This window comes from Sturnira hondurensis, unplaced genomic scaffold (genome assembly GCF_014824575.4).
Source record: "Sturnira hondurensis isolate 20B ecotype Veracruz unplaced genomic scaffold, ASM1482457v3 Scaffold0006413, whole genome shotgun sequence".
Taxonomy (NCBI): Eukaryota; Metazoa; Chordata; class Mammalia; order Chiroptera; family Phyllostomidae; genus Sturnira; species Sturnira hondurensis.
In genome coordinates, this window is record NW_028079044.1 from 53,207,252 (window position 1) to 53,226,705 (window position 19,454).

General features: G+C 62.4%; 1 protein-coding gene across 4 annotated transcripts in view; it reads right to left on the reverse strand.

Annotated features, from left to right (window-relative positions):
* Positions 1-19,454, reverse strand: part of ZC3H3 (zinc finger CCCH-type containing 3) — a 60,802-nt gene extending 41,348 nt beyond the window's left edge. Inside the window, exons 1-4 of one of the 4 annotated variants that reach the window (XM_037048815.1) lie at positions 19,068-19,454; positions 17,716-18,565; positions 15,053-16,346; positions 13,724-13,920 (exon numbers count right to left, since the gene is read on the reverse strand). In XM_037048815.1, the coding sequence (XP_036904710.1) occupies positions 13,724-13,920; positions 15,053-16,346; positions 17,716-18,145 (1,921 nt within the window). In that variant the 5' untranslated portion in view covers positions 18,146-18,565; positions 19,068-19,454. Of the gene's footprint in view, positions 1-13,723; positions 13,921-15,052; positions 16,347-17,715; positions 18,784-19,067 lie in introns of those variants that run through there. The other 3 variants (XM_037048816.1, XM_037048817.1, XM_037048814.1) reach the window with 3 other exon arrangements.

The following is a 19,454-nucleotide window of genomic DNA, read 5'->3' on the forward strand; positions in this document are numbered from 1 at the left end:
GTGAAACTGAGGCCCAGAGAAGGAAAATGACCGCCTGCCCTGCTGAGCCAGGCCGGGGCTGCTCCAGGGGTTGCAGGCTCCGGGTCCCTCAGGAAGGAGAGGCAGGGGCTCCACTCCCACTGACACCAGCCTGGAAAACCACAGAGGAGGCCATGCTGCGCCATCTGCAAAGGCTGCTAGACACCCTTGTGGACCCCATCTGTGCTCCCAGGATGCTCGCCAGCGCCCAGCCCCTGCTTTTCCCTGCAGTGAGGGCTCTGCCTGTCCTCCCCCCAGTGCTCTGCTCCCTGAGCCCCAGCCTGGGCCCAGAGGTGTACAAAGCACACAGGTGGCAGGGCCTGACCCCAGCTCGCCCCATGAGGACACCGCCACAACACTGCGGCAAAGCCCTGCCCCGCAACAGCTGCTCAACTGCCTGCGGCCCCGTGCACGCTCCAAACGAGCCTTGGCAGGGAGGCGGGGCTGCCAGGGACCACGCTCTAACAAGCACCAGACAGGCAGGGTGACTGGGATCGCAAAGTATGAATCTTTATGAGTCTAATAAATCACTCCACTTTCCCTGTGCTTGCCTGATGGTTCCCAGCACCCCGAAGGCAGGGGAAGCCCACTGCCATCAGACACCTGGGCCCTGGTGCCTGGTGGGGGCTGCTGCGAGGCTCGGGGCCCCACCCAGCCTGTGCTGAGGCCCCCTGCAGAGACCCACGGGGAGCACGGGGTACACGTGTCCCCACTCATCCTCACACACGCATGGCTCTGCCATGGAGGTGCGGAGGCCCCAGGGCCCTGAAGGGGATGCTCTGAGGGGTGTCACGGCCCAGGCCCGTCTTGAGGGTCTGGCTAGGGCTGCTTGGCGCTTCCTGGGGGGATGAGGCCAGGGCCGGCCCAGCCCCTCGGCCTCACGCCTGCATGTCAGGGGGACCAGACGAGCTCCCAGGCCACTTCTCCTGCCCACGGCCACAAGCCCGAAGGCACTCTCCCCAGCCTCCTCGCAGCCACATCACCTCACGTGGGGATTGGCCTCTGACAACCATGTACCGACGACCAAATTGCAGCGGCAGCATGACAGGGCCACGTGTCACCGGAGCAGCCAGCTTTACAGGCTGAGGGGCACAGGCAGCCCAGCGATGACAAAGGGCCGCGGTCAGCTGCCTGTCCCGCCCTACCTGGTGTTTAATGCCGACACCGGCAGCCCAAGACGTGGCGCAGAAGCCTCGGGCTGTCAGGGCCTATTAGAGAGAAGATTGAGACCCCACTCTCCTCAGACTCACTCAAGCAACATGAGCCGCTGGTTCCGATAATCACTGTGCACAGGCCACGGACCTCGCACTGACACCTGACCTGGCAGCGTGCAGGGGGTCTGCTCCACAGCACTCGCTACCAATTACGGGTGGTAGGTCTCCCCAGCCCATCCAGCCACCCTATGGGGGAGAAGAGGGGAGAGCAAGGGCCCTTCCGTGTGCCCCAGCTGCTGGGCCCAGGGGCAGGTCCCCAAGGCAGAGGAGACAGCCAGGTGGGAAGCAGTGGCCTCCAGGCAGAGCGTGCGCAGGCCCTGCGTCCCAGAGGCAGGAGCTCCCTCCCCTGGGCCTCCTGCCCAGAGAAGGGACAGGCTGGGAGCAGAGTCCACACGGGTGCAGGCCTGTCCACACGCACGCTGGTTCCCACTCCCCACCAGCAGACCTGGGCAGCTCAGGACCCCGCTGTCAGCCCCGACCCTGAGGCTGCTGCCCCACCCGGCACCCATCTGCCCTCCCAGAGCAGCTGCAAGACCCCCTGGAGCTGGGGTCTCACCCCGCTTCTCATGCCCCTCACTCGAGACCCACCTCTGACACAGGACAGAGGCCACGCTCTCCTCTGGCTCTGCAGCCACAGAAGCCAGGAGGGACCTGTGTCCAGCACGGCATCAGGGTGTGTGGATGTGCCAACACGACACCCGTGGCCCCGCATGGGCCAGCACACACACAGGTGCGGTGTTCAGCTGCACCCACCAGAGCACAGGGGTCAGCCCATGGCATGTGGTGTGTCCTGGGGCTCAACTCCAGCCTTAACCTAGAAAGACAGAGCTGGCCCTGGCCCTGGCCAGTGGCTCAGTGGCCTTGAACGTCGTCCCGTACACCAGCGGGCTGTGGATTTGACCCCTGGTTGTGGCACATACAGGAGGCAGCCAACTGATGCTTCTCTCTCACACTGATGATTCTCTCTCTGGAATCAACAGACCTGCCCTCAGGTGAGGATTAAAAACCAGAAGACAGAGCTCATGACTGGGGACTCACCCTGGACCCACTCCTCCTGGTCCTGGGGCACAGGCCAGCCTGGTGCCCCCTGTGCTTGAAGGCCATTCCTAACCTCCCCAACAGCCAGGACCCCTCAGCCCGTGTGCTGCCAGCGGGCTGCTCCTTCTCACATGTGGCCCTCCGTACCCAGCGTCATGAGTCCCCAGAACCCAACTCCAGGTCCAGGCCCTTTGCTGGCTTCCGGTCAACAGCTCAAGTGCCCAGCACTGCCCCTGGCCGTTCGCGACGAGGAGGCGGCAGGTCCAGAGCAAACACACTGCCAGGCCCCTGCCCGGCTGAGTCGGTGGTCTATTGCCCCAAGCAGGTGGGACCCACAGAGGGGCAGCTCAACCATCACCCCAGACTCAGGCACTGGGCAGGGAAACGCAGCCCTGTCCTCATCCTTCTGCTCTACAGTCCCCTCTGGGGACATCAGGGCTGGCACTGCCCAGCCGCCAGGTCTGCCCCATGCTGTCCCTGCCACGTGCACAGAGCTGCCTCTACACAGCCATAGGGGACTGACGGATCAGTCCTGCAAGGAGGGGCATGGTCTCAGCCCCAGCTGCAAGCAGCTTGCCTGAAAGGAGGGACACACCCTGGCTCTTGGTAGTGTCCATGTGTCCATGAGCAGGCCAGGGGTGGCAGGTGGGCAGGCAGGTGGGCAGCACAGAGCACGGCCACGCGGCACTCCCAACTAGCAGCCAGAAACACTGCAATTCCGAGCTGCGGCCACGGATCCCAGGAGGGAAGGATCTTCTGTGGAGGGGCATCAGGAAGAAGGGGACACACCACCCAGGTATGTGTCCCTGAGGCCCTTCCAGTGCTGGCCACGTGGCCTGTCCTCACCCTCTTCCCTTAGGGCACGGTTCACCCAGAGCCGAACTTCACAGCCCGCCGTCTCTGCAGAGCCTGAACCCAAGGGGCTGCAGGGCCCTCAGCTGCAGGCCCCCTTCTGGCACAGCCCCCTTTCGGCACGGCCGCACGCCGCATCCAGGGGCGCACGGGGCTCTGACGAAGCCCGGTTTCCTCTGGCCCGGGAAATCTGCCTCTGCTCTCCACGGGAGCTGTCCCCACATCATGGAGCCGCCACCCAGGCCCACCCTTCAGCTCACCACAGCTGTGAGTCTCCCCTGGGGATGATGGCGTGGAGGTGCAGGGAGGCGGCCTCCAGGCACAGACCCTGGTCCCAAAAGTCCAGGCACTGCAGGCATCTGTCCCTCGGCTGGCCCAGATGCCACCCAGGACCAGAGTCTCTGCCCCCGCTAGAGCCAAGCCCTGTAGAAGGCCCTGGAGGCCTGTTGGCTGGGGGGCCAGAAACCAGCTGCACGTGATCACTGGCTGCTCCAGCACCCCCATGTCCGCTCACCGGCCTGGCACTCTGGCAGGCAGAGCCAGAGGTGTACCCAAACCAGGGCCGGCCCCTCGGCTCCCCCAAGTGGTCCCCACTCCTGCCGGTTCAGGGCCAAGTGGCACACGCAGGCAGCTTCCCTGCTGCACAGGCATGTAGAGCACAGGACGCACGCCCCTGGAGGCATCCCTGGCCATTCCTCACTCCATAAGATGTCTCGGCCAGACTGGCTGCTGCCTCCCAGAGCCCTGTGCACCCACAGCCCTACCCACGGCCTCCTCAGTGCCCTGGCGCCGCGTAACCGCTGCTGATGCAGTAAGGGCAATAGGCAAAAAGGCTGTAGGTGCCTAGCGAGGTCCTGCAGCCCAGGGCCCATTGAGGAAGGGTACGCCACAGGTTGGCTCGGGAGCTCAGCCGGCAGGCCCAGAGCCACAGAATGACAGCACCAACAGGGTGGCCCGGAGGGCTCGCCTGGACCAGGGGCCAGAGATCCGCTTCAGGCTGACGCATCCAAGCTTGCTGGGTGGCCCCGGTCTGCCTCCCCCCACAGGCAGGGGCGCGTGAGGGGGCAGCCCAGCTCCTAGGGCCCTACCACACCCACGAACCCTAACCAGCTGGGACAGGGCGCTGCCCAGTGCCACACCCACTAGACACCCCCAGGACCCCAGCTTCCCACAGCTATCCCTAAACACGGTACCCTCACCCAGCACAGCTGCTGCAGGTGGGGACGGGCCATGGGGCAGAGGCAGACAGTGGCCTGAGCCCTGCCCAGAGAGCACTGGCTCTGGGTCCCACAGGGGCCTGCAGAACTCCCACCCTCGGGAGTACCAGCAGTGCTGGGGCCGCAGGGCCCTGGGACTCAGCCCCCAGGAGCCTGAAAGGGACGCGCAGGAAGCCCCACAGCAGGGGGACCCGCCAGGCTCCCTGAGCTGAACACCACGTCCCAGTGCTGTGTGGACCAGCCCTGACAGGCCCTGGCCTCTGCAGGCCTGTGAACCCCTGGACCAGAGACACAGAAAGGGCCAGGGGGCCTGAGGCTCATCTCTGAAGCCAGCATGCCTTCCCGCCAGGCCTGGGAGACAGAGTCTTAGGCAAACCAGCAATAACCAGACACTCAGTGATTAGAAACTGCTGGATTAGCCCTGGCTGGTGTGGCTCAGCAGATTGAGTGCCAGCCTGCAAACCAAAGGGTCACTGGTTCGATTCCCAGTCAGGGTACAAGCCTAGATTGAAGGCCAGGTCCCCAGTAGGGGGTGCACAAGAGACAACCACACACTGATGTTTCCCTCTCTTTTTCCCTACTTTCCCCTCTCTCTACAAATAAGAAAAAAATAAGCAAAAATAAAAAAACATACGTATTATTGAACCTAAAAAACAAAGTAAAAAAGTTGAACAGAAACAGAATCATAGATACAGAGAATGTCCTGAGGTTTGCCAGACGGGAGGGTTCGGGGGAACGAGTGAAAGAAGTGAGGGACGAAGCAGCACAAACTGGCAGTTACAGAACAGCGGGGGGCACGCAGAGCACAGAGCAGGAGACAGAGGACCAAAGAGCACGTGCAGGGGGACCTAGAAACGGCCACTACCCCCTGGAGGGCAGGCCCTGCAGTACAGGCTCCCCCGCTGGATGGGTGTGCTAGGAACCCACCTGGCTCAGTGCACCACCTGGTGTTGTTGTAAGAGGCTGAGTTCATTCGCTACAGTGCCTTTTTTTGGAAGACTCTTTCAACACGTTCGCCCATTTCACGGAGGGGGGGGGGTACCAAAGCACCTGCCCACATGGTGCTGAGTGTCCAGCAGTTTTTGACCAAAAACGGCAGGATCCCCGTGCCCCACCCTCTCTCTTCACCCAATTTCTCCCGGAGCAACTTTTTTGTTTGTTGGTTGGTTTCCCCAGATGAAAAAACAGTCCTCCGAGAGAAACCTTTCACCCACGTGGAGGAGGCGAAACAAGGCACAGCAGCGACACTGAAAGGCCTCAGACCACCGAGCTGAAACTGTCGAGAGCAGTGGACAAAGCGTCTCCATGGGTGCAGTGCACCAAACAGAGGCTCTGACGGCGACTGGAGTTCCAGTGTGTCAGAATAAATGCAGCCTTTTATAAATAAATCCTGGCCTTCTCTGGTCCCCCCAGCATCGTGGCCAACCCGCGGGCGTGGCAGCGGCAGAGGGACGAGTTGGGACGACTCTAACAGCACAGTCAGTAAAACACAACTCGGGTTTTACCAAAGAAGAAGAAAGGAGAATAAACGACCAGACAATGAAATGAACGGGCATCCTCATAACTGAGTGGTCAGGTGTGGACTCCTCAAAATGGCTGATACAATTTCTGCTTAAACACAAGATTGAGCCCCGGCTGGTGCGGCTCAGCAGACTGAGCGTGGGCCTGCGAACCAAAGGGTCGCTGTTCGATTCCCAGTCAGGGCTCCGGCCAGGTCCCCAGTAGGGGACATGCGAGAGGCAACCACACATCAATGTTTCTGTCCCTCTTTCTCCCTCCCTTCCCCTCTCTCTACAAATAAATAAAATATTAAAAAAAGGAAAGACAAGACTCAAAAGTTTGGCAGAGACCTAGAAACTATGTAAAAGGACAAATGTAAATTGCAGGCCTCAATTAATGGGCTTAGCAGACCACAGGAAGCTGAAGGGACAGGAAGTAAGCTAGGAAACAGGGAGAGGAGACAGTGCAATCGGGCAAGGGGACAAAAGAAGCAACGGAGACAGAACGCGGGGAAGCACGCAGGTGGGACCCCCGAGGAGGCGCCACTGAGCGCCCTGAGGTAGAGGCGGAGGTGGGGCAGAGGTGGCACTGGCGGCTCAGCGGCTGAGAATTCTCCCCAAGAGGGGAAAACCGTCAAGCCATGGCTTCAAGAAGCATCACCAACACTGGCAGGATAAATGAAAGGCACATGGCTGCCGAAAGCTCAGCGAGAGAAAAATGCCGGCCAGGGCAGCGGCGAGGCCGCCCGCACGGGGAGGATGCCCGGGGAGCAGCTGAGCCCGGGCGCCTGCAGCCCAGCGCTCCCCACTCCGCAGCGATCGGGGAGAAAAGCAAGGATGGCTCAGGCACCCCAGTGCTGAGAGACCCCCGTGAGGAAGGAAACCCAGGAAGTGTTCTTCCCCAGAAGGGGAGGGAGTGGGGATGAAGGGAGACGGGGAGGAGCACGCAGGTGCCTCTCGGCAGGACCCGACTGTGTAAGTAAGTTCCTCTTGAGCTACCAAACGGGCAGAGAGCGAGTCACCACGGTTCCAGGGCAGCTGGGAAGGGACCGAGTGGTCACCTCAAAGCATCAGGAAATCAGGAATGTGCATTCTGACCTCTGGGAAACCGCTTCCAGCAACAATTGGATAGTGAGCTAACCGAGGAGACAGGGAATGCAAAGTAGACACTTGAAAAAAGAGGGGAAGAGCACAGAGCAGGTGGAAGCGGTGGGCAGTGAGACGGAACTGCACACCGACTCCAGGGCGCCACACTGGGCAGAGACCCTCTCCCGTGCAGTCCCTGGCTGCACCCCGGCCCGGACCCCAGCCACTCACTGGGCACGAAGCGCCCGGCTCGCACGGAGAGGCCAGGGAAGACTGGTGTCTGAGAGAGAGAACCTGCAGGCAGGAAGCCTTCCTGGGACAAAAACGGGCACCTGGAGCACTCAGAGACCCAGCCCACCAGGGAGACAGAACAGCTCCGGTGGGTCTGCGTGCAAGGAGGCGGCCTGGGAGCAGCTCCCGGAGGACAACAACCCGGGGAGGGACAGAGGGGCAGGCATGCGGGTGTGAGCCGCTGATGACTGCCAGCCCACAGACCCCCGCCCCATCAGCAAGCGCAGGCCGGATCGAAAAACCAGGGCTACTCGGTCACTTTCCACGGCCCCGCCCGCTCCAGCAGGCAGCGGGTGCAGGGGTCTGACACACCACTGCACTAGAAAGTAAGAGGCACAAACACCAACCCTTCGGGTCTGGAAATGAAGCAATACCCTTGCAAATGACCTATAGGTCAAAGGAAACTCCAAATGGGACAGAAAAAAATTGGGAGGAAAACAGAAAATTACCTTCTAGAATACAGCTCTGCCTAGGAGGTAGTTTAGAACCTTACAATCATGTATTTCAGAAAGAAAATACTGCAGCCCGCACCCCACTCCATTGTGCTCAGGCCCCCGGCGCTTGCTGTGTGGGCAGTTTGGACCCTGAACAGCAGCCCCTGCCCTCCAGTGGCCCCTCTGCCCACATGCTGTCCTTCGGGGACTTCCTCACCTCCCAGAGCCCAGGCCACCAGCCCCACCAGCTGGTCAGCTCCGCACCCAGGACAGCTGGAGGGGCGGGGCGGCTCCACAGCCCCACCCACTCCACAGCAGGGGGACAGTGCACTACTGGGGGGTACAGCCTGAGCCTGACCTAATGACCCCGCACCTCCCTGTTTCAAGACAAAAGGTGAGGAGAGCCGGGCTAAAGGGGACTCCAAAGAAGAAATGCCTCTGGAGTCCCCTTGCGAGGTGCCTGTCTCAGCCCTCCCAGGCCCCACTCAGAGCAGAGGGACAGGTGAGGGCAGCCCAGGCCCCACTCAGGGCAGCACCACTGCCTCAGGGCCCCGGACCTGCAGCCCCCAGCCCTGGCCCAGCCGCAGCCCTCAGACTTCAAGCCAGAGGACCTGTCACCAGCCCCAGCATGCACAGAAAGACGCAGACACTGCAGGATCGATGACCTGCTGAGGCCACCAGCTACTAACTGGGTGCCAGGTCCCTCAGCACGGCTCAGGGGTTCCCACCTGAGGGCCCCCACACTGCATCTGGCACTCAGGGCTCCGTGCCCTGGCCCCACCCACGTCTACAAGGAGCACTCCCAGGGAGCTCCCGGCTGCACCACCAGAATTCCATCACCCGGGACAGGCTGGGCAGCCAGGCTGGGCAGCCAGGCTGGGCAGCCAGGCTGGCCACCAGCCTGCATCCGATTCTTGCTGAGGGATGGCTGGGGCTTGTACCCTGTCCTGGGCCACCACCTCAGCATCTGGACCTCCCTGGTCACACCGCAGCCCCTACTCCTGCCGTCCCCACCATCCCACTCTGGTGCCAATGCCATGTTCACCCAATGCCAGCACAGAGCCCAGGGCTCGGCACTTCCTGGGGGGCAGCTGCCCACACGGGGGAGGGCTGCCCACACGGGGGAGGGCTGCCCACACGGGGGAGGGCTGGGCTGCCCAGCCTCCTCTCCGCCTCTGGGCAGAGGGAACGGCAGTAACAAACAGCGTGGCTCCTGGCCCCCCTTGGCCACCTCCCGCAAGCCCAGTGCCCATCAAGCAGCACCAATGGTGCGGCAGTGCTCTGGCCTGTGCCCAGCACCTCTGGGGCAGCACACCGTGCCCCGTGCCCCACCGCCAGGTGACTGGGAGGCCCCGCAGCAAGGCAGAGCAGGGAGCTGTCCTCACACTCTAAGGCGCTGAGGAGGCAGGGCTGCAGCCTCCCAGAGGCTGGAGAAGCAGCAGTGGTGGGTGACTTGGGCCCTCTGGCCTGGGGCACTGGCTCTCGGTTCCAAGTCCCTTCATTTCCGGTAACTCCAGGGGAAGGAAAACCACACCTGCTCCAACACCTGACTGACCCCCTGGGTACTCACTGTGCACTCTGCTCAGAAACATCCCGCATCCCAACCCCAGGTCCCCCCGCCCCCCCCCCCCGTCTGGCCCTCAGGAAGTACTGCCCAGCCTGGCACCAGCCCCCTGCCTCCTGGCCAGCTGGCCACTCTGTCTTCTCTCTGCTACTCAGTCACACCTATGCTGGAATCACCCCTTTTTGCCATAGGCTGTGGGAGCCTCACCAGGCTGGCCTACTGGCCACTTGTCCAGCACAGCACCTGGGGCTCTGTGCCATTCAGTGACCACCAGCTTAACCAGGGGCAAGGACAGCACAGAGAGAAGTAATTAGCTGGAAAGCAAGGTATTCTGCAGGCAGGAGGCACTGGGGGGCTGCTTCCTCCCCACAGGCCTTCGCTTCCCCAGTCTCTGCCTGCCAGCAGGACACTGGACCCAGCCACCAGGGGGCCATGCCACACATCCTGCTGTGATCTGGTCACACCCAGCCCTGCCTCAGGTGAGGGAGGGGCTGGGCCCAAGCCAGCTGGTGGGACAGACCCCAGAGGGGCAGCTGCAGGAAGAGCAAGGGCCTCAAGCCGAGAAGAGACAGGGCTCACTAGGCAAGGAGGGGCGACAGGGGTGACAGAACAGGAGGGGTGACACTGTGGGCATGCCACTTCTGCTTAGGTGCAAGGGAAACCCAAGCTGGCCCCAACCCAAGACCAGGTGCTCCCCATCCCCAGGCTTCCTGGGTGCCAGCTCCTGCTGTCCTGAGAACATCACCCCTCCTTCCAGGCTTCAGCTTCTCGGGGCTAGCTGGGCATCCCCAGGCCCACAGAGGTCCCCCTGGAGGCGCCGAGCCTGGTGGGGCCCCTCATGTACACACGGCCCCCGCCCAGCTCTTGTGGCATAATTAATGATCGCAACCAAGGCAAATGCAAAACCGGAGCCTCAAGAACGGGGAGGGCGGTGCCTGCCTGTCGAGGCCCTCATTCAGCATTTCCTTTTTCCCCTAGGAAAGCGGGACTGCAGGTTTAACTGCTCTCGCGCCCCTTCTGGTGTCTGCCGTAGGGAGACTGCACAGCCCACCACACAGCCCACCGCACACGGCAAGCAGGAGGGACCACCCACCCCTCAGTGGCAGAGCACTGGCAGCAGTCCCGCCCCTGACGGCTGCTCCCATGGTCTGCACAGCAGCCCAGGGAGGCGACCCTCAGCCGGGGCCCAGATGTTCCAAGGGGCGGGGGTGAGGCTACAATAGCACCCTAGGAAATCTCAGGATGAACATGGGATGCAGGGCTGCTTCCCAGAGCCGCACAAGAATGGGACCGCCATGGGAAAGTCGCCGGGCTGGCTCTGCACCCACCCCTGCCAGGACCCCACACAGCCTGCCCTCCCCCTCCTCAGCTCTGGGGCGGGGGCAGACCTGCTGCATGCCCCTGCCCACCACACCGGTCGAGAGAGCCTTCCTTGGGCTCACTGCGGGGCTCCCGTTCCCCACGAGACTGGGACTGGTGGCCTAGGGATATGGGAAAGGGCAACATCATGCTGTGCACCAGAGGCTGCCCTGGGCGGGGAGGGTGGGGAGGGCCCCCACCCCAGGCTTCTCCGCTCCCCCAGTGCCGAGCCCTGAAGTTTGGGCACTCCACGACAGCCAGCCTCCCAGCTCATGGCCCACCCAGCAACCTGGCCCCTCTAAGCTGGACCCTTCTGCTCCCCACCACCCCAAGCAGCCTGGGGGAGCGCAGGTGGTAAGAAAATGCCTCCATACCATGGACACCCAGAGCAAGGCCGCCTCCGCCCACGGGCCCTCTACAGTCCAGAAGCCCACACACAGGCAGCCCAGCGCCAAGCAGCAGGCTCCGGCCTGGCCCACTGGGCACACCTGGACACCTGTTCTGAGAGGCGGGCCTGGTGAGAGGAGGTAGAGGCTGGTGAGGGGCAGTGAAGGTCAGTGGGATGAAAACCCGGCCCTTTCTGCCCAGTTTTCATCAGCGGGATGAAAAACGGCCCTGCCCGGACGGCTGCGAGCAGCTCGTCACACCAGCCCGTCACACCAGCCCGTCACACCAGCCCGTCCCATGCAGTCCGGGGCTTCCCCAGCAGGACCCTGGCTCAGGGGCAGGCAAGGAGGGGCAGACAAGGAGGGTGGGCTACGGCTACACCCACTGTCCTGAGCAGGTGAAGCAGCGGGACTCCCCCACCTCGGTGACTCTTGGGAAGTGCCGACACCATGCCCACCCGTGGCTTTTCCTTGGCTCACCACAGAAAACACTGCCCACTGGGTATAGGCGTCCTGTGACCTGTTCCCACCAGAAACGCCCCCGGCCTGGGGCCCAAGCACAGGTGGGGCGCCAGTCCCACGCAGCAGGCTCCCCTGACCTGGGCGCAAGCAAGCCAGACAGCACCCCCTCTGCACGTAGGACCAGACTGAGGGGCAGGCATCCAGCCCGTCACTCCAGGGCAGCTCAAGTCACAGCACTGCGGCCCAGTGCGGTCAGAAGACGAGCCACGCAGCTGGCCCTGAGTGCCCAGGGCATGTGTGCGGCGTATGCCCTTCTCTGGGATTGCTAATTGCCACAATTACATGGGCGGCAAGCTGGAAACCACTTGGGAGGTCTGCAAGAGGTGTTCTCTCCTGCCTCCTCCAGCGCCTGTTCGTCAGGAGACAGGGGGCCCAGCATCTCCAGGCAGCCGCAGCGTGGCAACCCTGCCCCTCCCCACACGCTCCACAGGCTGCACTCCCCTGGGCCCTTCTGCAGGTGCCCCTCAGCCCCCCAGCTGCACACAGACAGAGCGTCCCTGGGGGAGAGAAGAAAGGAAGGCAAGAGACACAGTGGCTGCAGAGGTGAGGACCCCACGGCCCCTGCCCATGGGCCTCTGCCCAAAGGGCCCTGCCCAAAGGGCCTCCAAGCCCAAAGAGCCAGACCCTTCACAGGGCAGGGAACAGGGAGGGGTGAGGGGACAGAGGAGGGACAGAGGAGGGACAGCCAAGGAGCCAGGCTAGGACCCGCAGAGCCCATCCCCAGGGCAGCCATGGCCCACGCCTGCTGAACAATGCAGTTTTGAATTCAATTAAAGTGATTATCTGTTGTGCCAAATAAATTGTGTACAGCATATATCCTGCAGCACGCTACACCTCCAGGCTCATTATTCCTTAACTGTTTCCTCCTGTTTATGCGCTCTCAAATTAAACTGCTGATAATACGCGCCCAAATAAAAAACGAGCACACCTCGTCCCAGGAAAATTGATTCTCCCTTTCCCTGAACCGGCGGTTGCCGGGTTTTACACACGCTGTTCCTGGTGATCATTAGTAATTCAATTTCCTTTTTATTAGCCCCTTATCTGCTGAGCAATACAGTGGCAGAGCTGACCTCTTTCGCACGGGTAAATGTTTAAAATCTCTTCCCTGATTAATTTTGCCAGTTAAGAAAAAGAGGAGAAATGGCCCGGCTCTCAGCCATCGCGATGAATAAAGCTTAATGTTGATTGTGATGGAATTTCTAATGCCAGGGAAATTGACTGAATGGGGCAATTACATAGCAACAGAAACGCAAGGGAGCCTGTCCCCTTCTGGCCGTAGCCTTTCGGTTATTTAAAACAATCCAATTTGCAAGGATAATTATGTATTAGTGTTTTATCTGCCACCTGAAATGAACAGGGGAGTTTCGATACTAGCCTGGCATTAGCAGGTTATTGCTGCAAATTACTTGATATCTGCTTTCTTTCACATAAAGGGGAAATTAGGCAATCAATTACCAGAAGGAGGTGGACCCAGGGAAAACAGGGGCAAGAACGCCCTCTACTGGCCACCAGGCCATACGGCAGAGCTGAAGTGGGGACTTGGGGCTGGGCTTCTGCCACCAGCAACCACCATGGGGCTCCCTTTGCCCTGTCACCTTGAGATGAACTGCACACTCGCCATAGCCCATGGGACATGACACCCAGAAAGGGCAGGTGGGCAACCAGGGCCCTGCAGCCTAACCTCCTCAGGGCCCCTGATGGCCCCACACCTGCCCTCTACAGTCCACTCCAGTGCAGAAGCTCAACCCCGCAGGCTGGGCTCCTCCCAAGCCCTCCCCACAGCAGTCAGCACAGCCTCAGTCCCAAGCCGAACAGCCTGAGGCCCAACCTGCTCAGCCTTAAACCCTGTTACCTCCAGGTACCAAGGCACTGGCCTGGGAAGCCACAACCACACAGCCCCCCAGGGGCTCACAGGGGATGAAAAAGGGACACCACAGGACCGAGTGCCCCCAGATGAATCCTGGCTCTCCAGGACAGCACCACGGTGGTCGCCCGCCTCCCTCTTGTCCACCCCCGCAGCCCCAGATTTATGCAGTCAAGTCCCCCCCCATAGACCCTCCGCTGGCAGCAGCCCCCCAATATGCTGCCATCGCCTCGGTGGGGCCACAGCCCAGGACACTGCCCCCACGCTGCCCACAAAACACCAGCGACTCACATAGAGGGCAAAGCTGACCCTCCCAGGCCGGCACAGGCCCAGCTCAGGGCTCCCCAGAGCCAGTCCTCCCAGAGCCTGGTCCTCATACCTTCCTTAGTGGGTGTATGAGCCCCGCCAGCAGGCGGGCTGCATAGCCGCTGTCTGGTGACCTGTGTCAGGCCCTTGGTGGGGGTCTTCTTCTGAAGGGGACCGCTCTTCCCTCGGTGGGTCTGCCTCCTACGCAGGCTGAACTGGCTCTTGGCAGTGGCAACGGGTGGGGGACTGCCCTTCTTGTCCCCCGGAAGGCTGCGGAGACAAAGAACAGGCGGCTCTCAACAGAACCCCTCCCCCGGCAGATGGCTGGCCCACCCACCCAGGCCCATGAGGGTCCCAGCACCATGCAACCAGCCCCAAGAAACAGCGGGCTGAGCCTGATGGGTCCCAGCCCCTCCAGCTCTGCCGCCCCACCAGCCAGCAGCAGCAGGGCTGTCAGCTACTAGCCATTCGGGGAGGGTCCCAGGGTCCCTGAGCCAGGACAGGCAAAGAGCAGAGTGCAGTGGCCAGCCCAACCCCCACCCAGTTTGTTAAGTGGGCCCCCAGGGGCACTGGGTTGGAGGCAAAGGAGACCAAAAATGTCCAGAGGGGGACAGCCACGAGCACCCCAGCCCTCTTCACAAAAGCTTCTCACACAGCTCCCCCGTCCACCCTCCTGAAACATCAGAGGCCACCGTCCAGAAAAAGAAGGCCACCCGCACAGGGAAAATAGGTCAAAGACCATGGCGGGACACGGGGAAGGACCTGTGGAGGGGGCACTCGCAGGGAGGGAGGGGCACTCGCAGGGAGGGAGGGCACACCGCCTTCCTGTCTGATGGCAGAGGTAGGCTCTGTCAGCAGTGGCCACCACTGGTTAAGTCCCTGACCCCAGACCAAGGGCGGGGCCACAGCACTATCTCTGAGCCTCCTCACAGGCCACAAGGGTAGCGTCTGGGAGGGAGACATGTGGTCCCTGGGCCACCAGGGGGCAGCCTTCCTCCCTGGTGGAGAAAGGCTCCTGCACTCCGCATTTGCTCCCCCAGGGCTGGGCCAGGCATGAAGCCTCCTGCCTGTGGGCCCAGAAGAAAGGCCACCCCAGCAGCCCCTCCCAGGAGGAGAAAGGGTGGGCCCACTTGCCCCCCAGTCCCCTGTTCCTGCCCAGGGGCCCCAAGCCAGGCCGAGCCTCCCTCACTTCGCAGTAAGCCAGCCTCATGCTGAGAGCTCTGCTCTCACACAGGCCTGGCCAGGTGGTCACCAAGAGCTGGCAGGTGACGCCATGCTTATCCCTCCCATACCCCTGGAGGCGGGCTCTCCACCCCAGTGGCTCTGCGCAGCAGGAAGGCATGCCAGGCCCTCTCCCTCGCTCCCCCCCACAGGACCCTAGGGTGGCAGCTGGGACACGCACTTAGCGCTCCCCCGCCTCTTGACGATCTTGGTGCGGCTCTTCACTTTGTAAGCTGAGAGCCCTGTGGTCTCACTGAAGAGGGGCTTCGAGCCACTGGGTCCCACCGCTGGTTTGTCCCCTGGGGGGGACCTAGATGGGACTGGAGAGAGCTGGGATGCACGGTCCTTGCTGCCAACCTCTGACTGCCAACGGAAGGAGGAAGACGAAGCTGAGGGGCTGGCAGCCTTCCACTTGTACTTGCTGGGGGTGGCTGACTTCCTGGGCTTGGCATCCAGGTCCACTCTGGACTGCAGCTTGTCCACGCGCTCGGCTGCCCCACAGGAGGCCACGCATGTGTTCTCTGCAGCTACTCTGGGGCTGAGGGCCCTCCGAGGGGCCCGGGGACTCTTTGCCGAAGCAGCCACCCATTTGTAGTTGCTTTTCCGGAACTTGGTTCGGCAGGACACAAGCAGCGAGGCCTCCCGGGCCTGCCTGGGTCCAGAAGCCAGTCTAGCTGAGCCTGCCACAGAGCCAGAGGGAGCTGGCTGATCTGGGTGGCCAGCATCCACTCTCCCGTCCCCAAGGAGCTGCGCAGCAGAGCGGGCCACAGGGAGAGAGCCTGCCTTCCGGGCCAGGGCGGTACCACTGCGTGGGGACTGGGTGGAAGCCAGGAGGCGCGCCTTGACAGAAAGGGCACTCTCACTGACCGTCCGCCGGGACTCAGAGAGACTGTCACTCAAGCTGCTCACGGACTTCACCACCCGGGGCTTGCCGGCCTCCTTCTGGCAGACCAGAAGGGGATCCTCTGGGCTGCAGGTCCCCTTGGCTCCTCCTGGCTTCGAGGGCTGCTGCTGCCCGCCAGGAGGCTCACCCTCACCTTCCCGAGGCCTGGGGTTGTTCCAGGGTGGGCCCTCATATTCTTCTGAAGAGCCCCGAGAGGCCCCTGCAATGCTAGCCAAGCCGGCCTTTGATGGTGGCTTGATTTTGATGACCATGCTCTGATCTGAACTGAGCTGGACCTGCCTCTCCAAGACATGCTGCTGGGGTTCAGGGTCCTGACCGCTCCCAGCCCTGACTGTTGGCTGCGCAGCACCATCGCCAGGCAGGTCCAAGGATGCCGGGGGGTGATTCACGAGGGAGTATTTCTTGCGCCACGCAGGCCCATGGCTAGGGGAGAAGCCCCTCCTGCTTGGACGAGGGTAGCGAGCACCAAAAGTCCTGCTGCTGCTGTAGGACGGCGGCTGCCACCGGGAAGTGGCTGAGGTGCCTGGGGCAGGTGCATTGCCGTGGAGGTTTTTGTAGTCATCGATCAAACCTAAGAAGACAGAATCAAAGGCTTCACCAGAGGGTCAGAGTAAAATCAGCAACAGTCCGTGAGAGGGGCATCAGATGACAAGACATCCACAACCCCATCTCCGTTCCGGGCTCCTCAGAGTCTGAGAACCTCCAACAGTTCGCCCAAACCTCCCGGGACTGTCTCCTCCAGGAGCCCTTCTCTACCTGCCCCACCTCACTCCTGTCTCTAGCTGCCCACCCTGAAGACCCACCCCTGTGGCACCCTAGTTCCGCTGTGCTGGGAATATTCTCCTGGGCCCAGTCCTTTCTGGAGCAGCATCGCTCCGTAGGAAGAGACCAACGAGGCCCCACACTGTGCTGCCTTGGCAAGAAGGAGGCCCTCTGATTCGCCCACTGACAGAAAGGGGGCAAGGCTGCACCTCAACAACCTCCCTGCCTGTCACACAGGGCACTGAGTGTCACAAGAACGACAGCCCTGGGCACTCAACTCTTGATAAGAATGGCCCACAGTCCTCCCGCCAGGAGAGAGAGATGGTCTGGAGCCCCAGCTCCAGCGAAGTGGACTGACAAGTCCAGCGCAGGGCCTTCCCCAGGACACCCCTGGAGGGCTGCCCCGGCGCAGGAACAACCCAAGACTCCAGGCTAGTAGGAGTCCCGTCCCTATACAGCTCCACAGCTAGTAGGAGGCCCGTCCCCCACGGCCCCCAGTTACAACCCTCCCCCACAGGCCCTGCCCTCACACCCAAAGAGAGCCACGTCCAGACTGGCGACACCTCCGGGCAAGTGTGATGAAGCCCAAGAAGTGGCCCAAAGGAGGGACCTGCACACCTAGACTCTCCCCTATACCTACTTTCCAAGTCCTTAAACCTTCTCTTTACAGGAATAACTTGAAAAGGATTTCTTTAGAGTGCAGAAAACCCAACTTGCGTCTAAAAATGAAAGTTTGGAACCTGAGGCCTGGGGAGTCTGGGTCTTGAATACCAAGGGGAGTGCGAATGTACGGAGCACTCCAGAGTCTGGGAAGAAACACCGCCCCCTCAGGAGGTGCTGTGCCACCCCGCGCCACAGCCCCCGCCCCCGCGTCAAGGCCCGGGAGCGCGGGGACGCCGAGGACTCGTCCACCGGTGGGAGTGGGGGGCCGCCTCCGGCCGGTTAGTAAGCGACAGTCCCGCCGCAGCGCCGGAAGGGTATGCGTTATCCGTCCAACGAAACCCGGGTACAGCGCCGACCCGGCCGGCCCGGAAGCCCCTCTGCGTCTCCCACCTCCCGTCTGACCCTACCTGCCTCCCCACCTGACCCCGCCCGGCCGTGGGGACTGCGGGCGGAGAGCGAGCCCGGGGAGGTGAGGGGAAAGAAAAGACACACGACCCCCCCTCAGCCCGACCCACCCTGCAGGAGGCGGATCTGCCGCCGTAACAGCTCCTTTTCCTCCATCTCCGGACACCGCGACGCCCGGCCAGCCCTCCGCGTCGTCATCGCCGCGCGACCGCTTCCCTGCGGGCGGGGCGGGGCGGGGCGCGGGAGACTCCGAGACTGCGCACTGGGGCCAGGCCCAGACCGTCTGGGACGTACGGTCGCCTTGGCAACGCCTGCGGGATCGCGCACGCGCATAGCTAGGGACCAGGAGTCATCAGGACTGAGTGCAGAGGAATCCCTGCTTCGTGTTTGGAGGAGCGGGCTACAGGTGATCGCCTGCTGGAGGGGCTCCGGCGGGCTTCTCCGCCACCGGCTCTCCCTCTTTGCGGGACCGGGCGGGGTGCCGACACTTGGACCCCACCCCAGCCTAAGTTCTTTCCCCAGTCCACACCTGCCCTCCATCTCTATGCCTCCTCCGCCCACCCAGCCTGCACCGCCTTGGGGTTGTCTCCCCGCAGGCTCTCCGATGGGACAGATGATTGGCAGGCTGGGACCACGCCTTCCGGATGCCCACTTGCCTTTATCCCGGCGTTGGGGGAGCAGGACGTAACTGGGAGAGAAATACGAGAAATGCCCTCGAGACCCCGAGACCCCGTAGGTCCTTCACCCCAACATCACATCTCGCATGGACCCTCACTGCCAAGCGTGATCCTCAGACCCTGAGACGTCCTCCCGGAAGAAAAGATTATGCCAGCCGTTCCCTTCATCCGGACAGTTCCACGAGGCTCTCAGGGACCACGACGGATGGGTGGTGCGACTTTCACAACAGTCTTCCACATGCCCTCCTACTGGGCAAAGCTCCGGCAGTATCCCCGCCAGCACCTGCGTGGAAGAGACCCCAGCTGGGGCACATGAGCACACTCAAGACCCCTGAAGCAGGACCAAGGGGCTGCCTCCCCTGCAGAGGCCCAGTGGGGTGGACTGAGTGCTGTATCCCCCACCCCCCAGCCGGCATAAAACCCGGGGTGCCAGGCAGGACACACGACCACAGGGCCAGAGACCCCAAAAGGATGCAGGACTGTGGAGGGTTGCCTTGAGGTGGGGCCTGGGCAGTGGATTTCCAACCAACTGAGCCAGCCCCCTCCTATGAGCCTCTGGGTGACTCGGAGCGGCCAGGGTAGTTTCTCTGCACCTCCCCCACCCCCACCCCCACCACCTCTGCCAGGCCTTCCTGCCCTCCATGCTTCTCCTGATTCCCAAGATGCCTCTGAACCCGAGACACCTCCCCACCCCTGCCCGGCTCTGGGGCCTACTGACTACCGCCATTGCCCAGCGACCTCCGAACGTTGGTTGAGCTCCCCACGGGCAGGGCCTGTGGACCAACCGTCGGAGCCGCAGCCCAAAGGGCACTGGGGTGCCGTCCTGGCCGCGGCCGAGGATCTGGGGCAGCAAGCGGAAGGGGGGTGGCCTCTCCGGGACTCAGCTCCCCAAAGGAAAGGACTTTACGGACTTGTCTAAGCTCAGGCCCCGCCGCCGCAGCCGGGCTGGCACCCCTTCAGTCCCGGCTACTCTTCGCCAGGGGCACTCTGCAGAATTGTGAGCTGGGCACGAGTGTCAGGTGGCTCGGGCCCGCTGAGACCTGGGTACAGGCCGGGCGGGGTGGGGAGGGGGACTGTAAGGACGAAGGGGGCGGGGCTGCCCTGGGCGTGGTCTCCCCTGGAGAAACCCCCAGAGTGTCCCGGCAAGCCTGCACTGGATGTGGTGGCCCAGG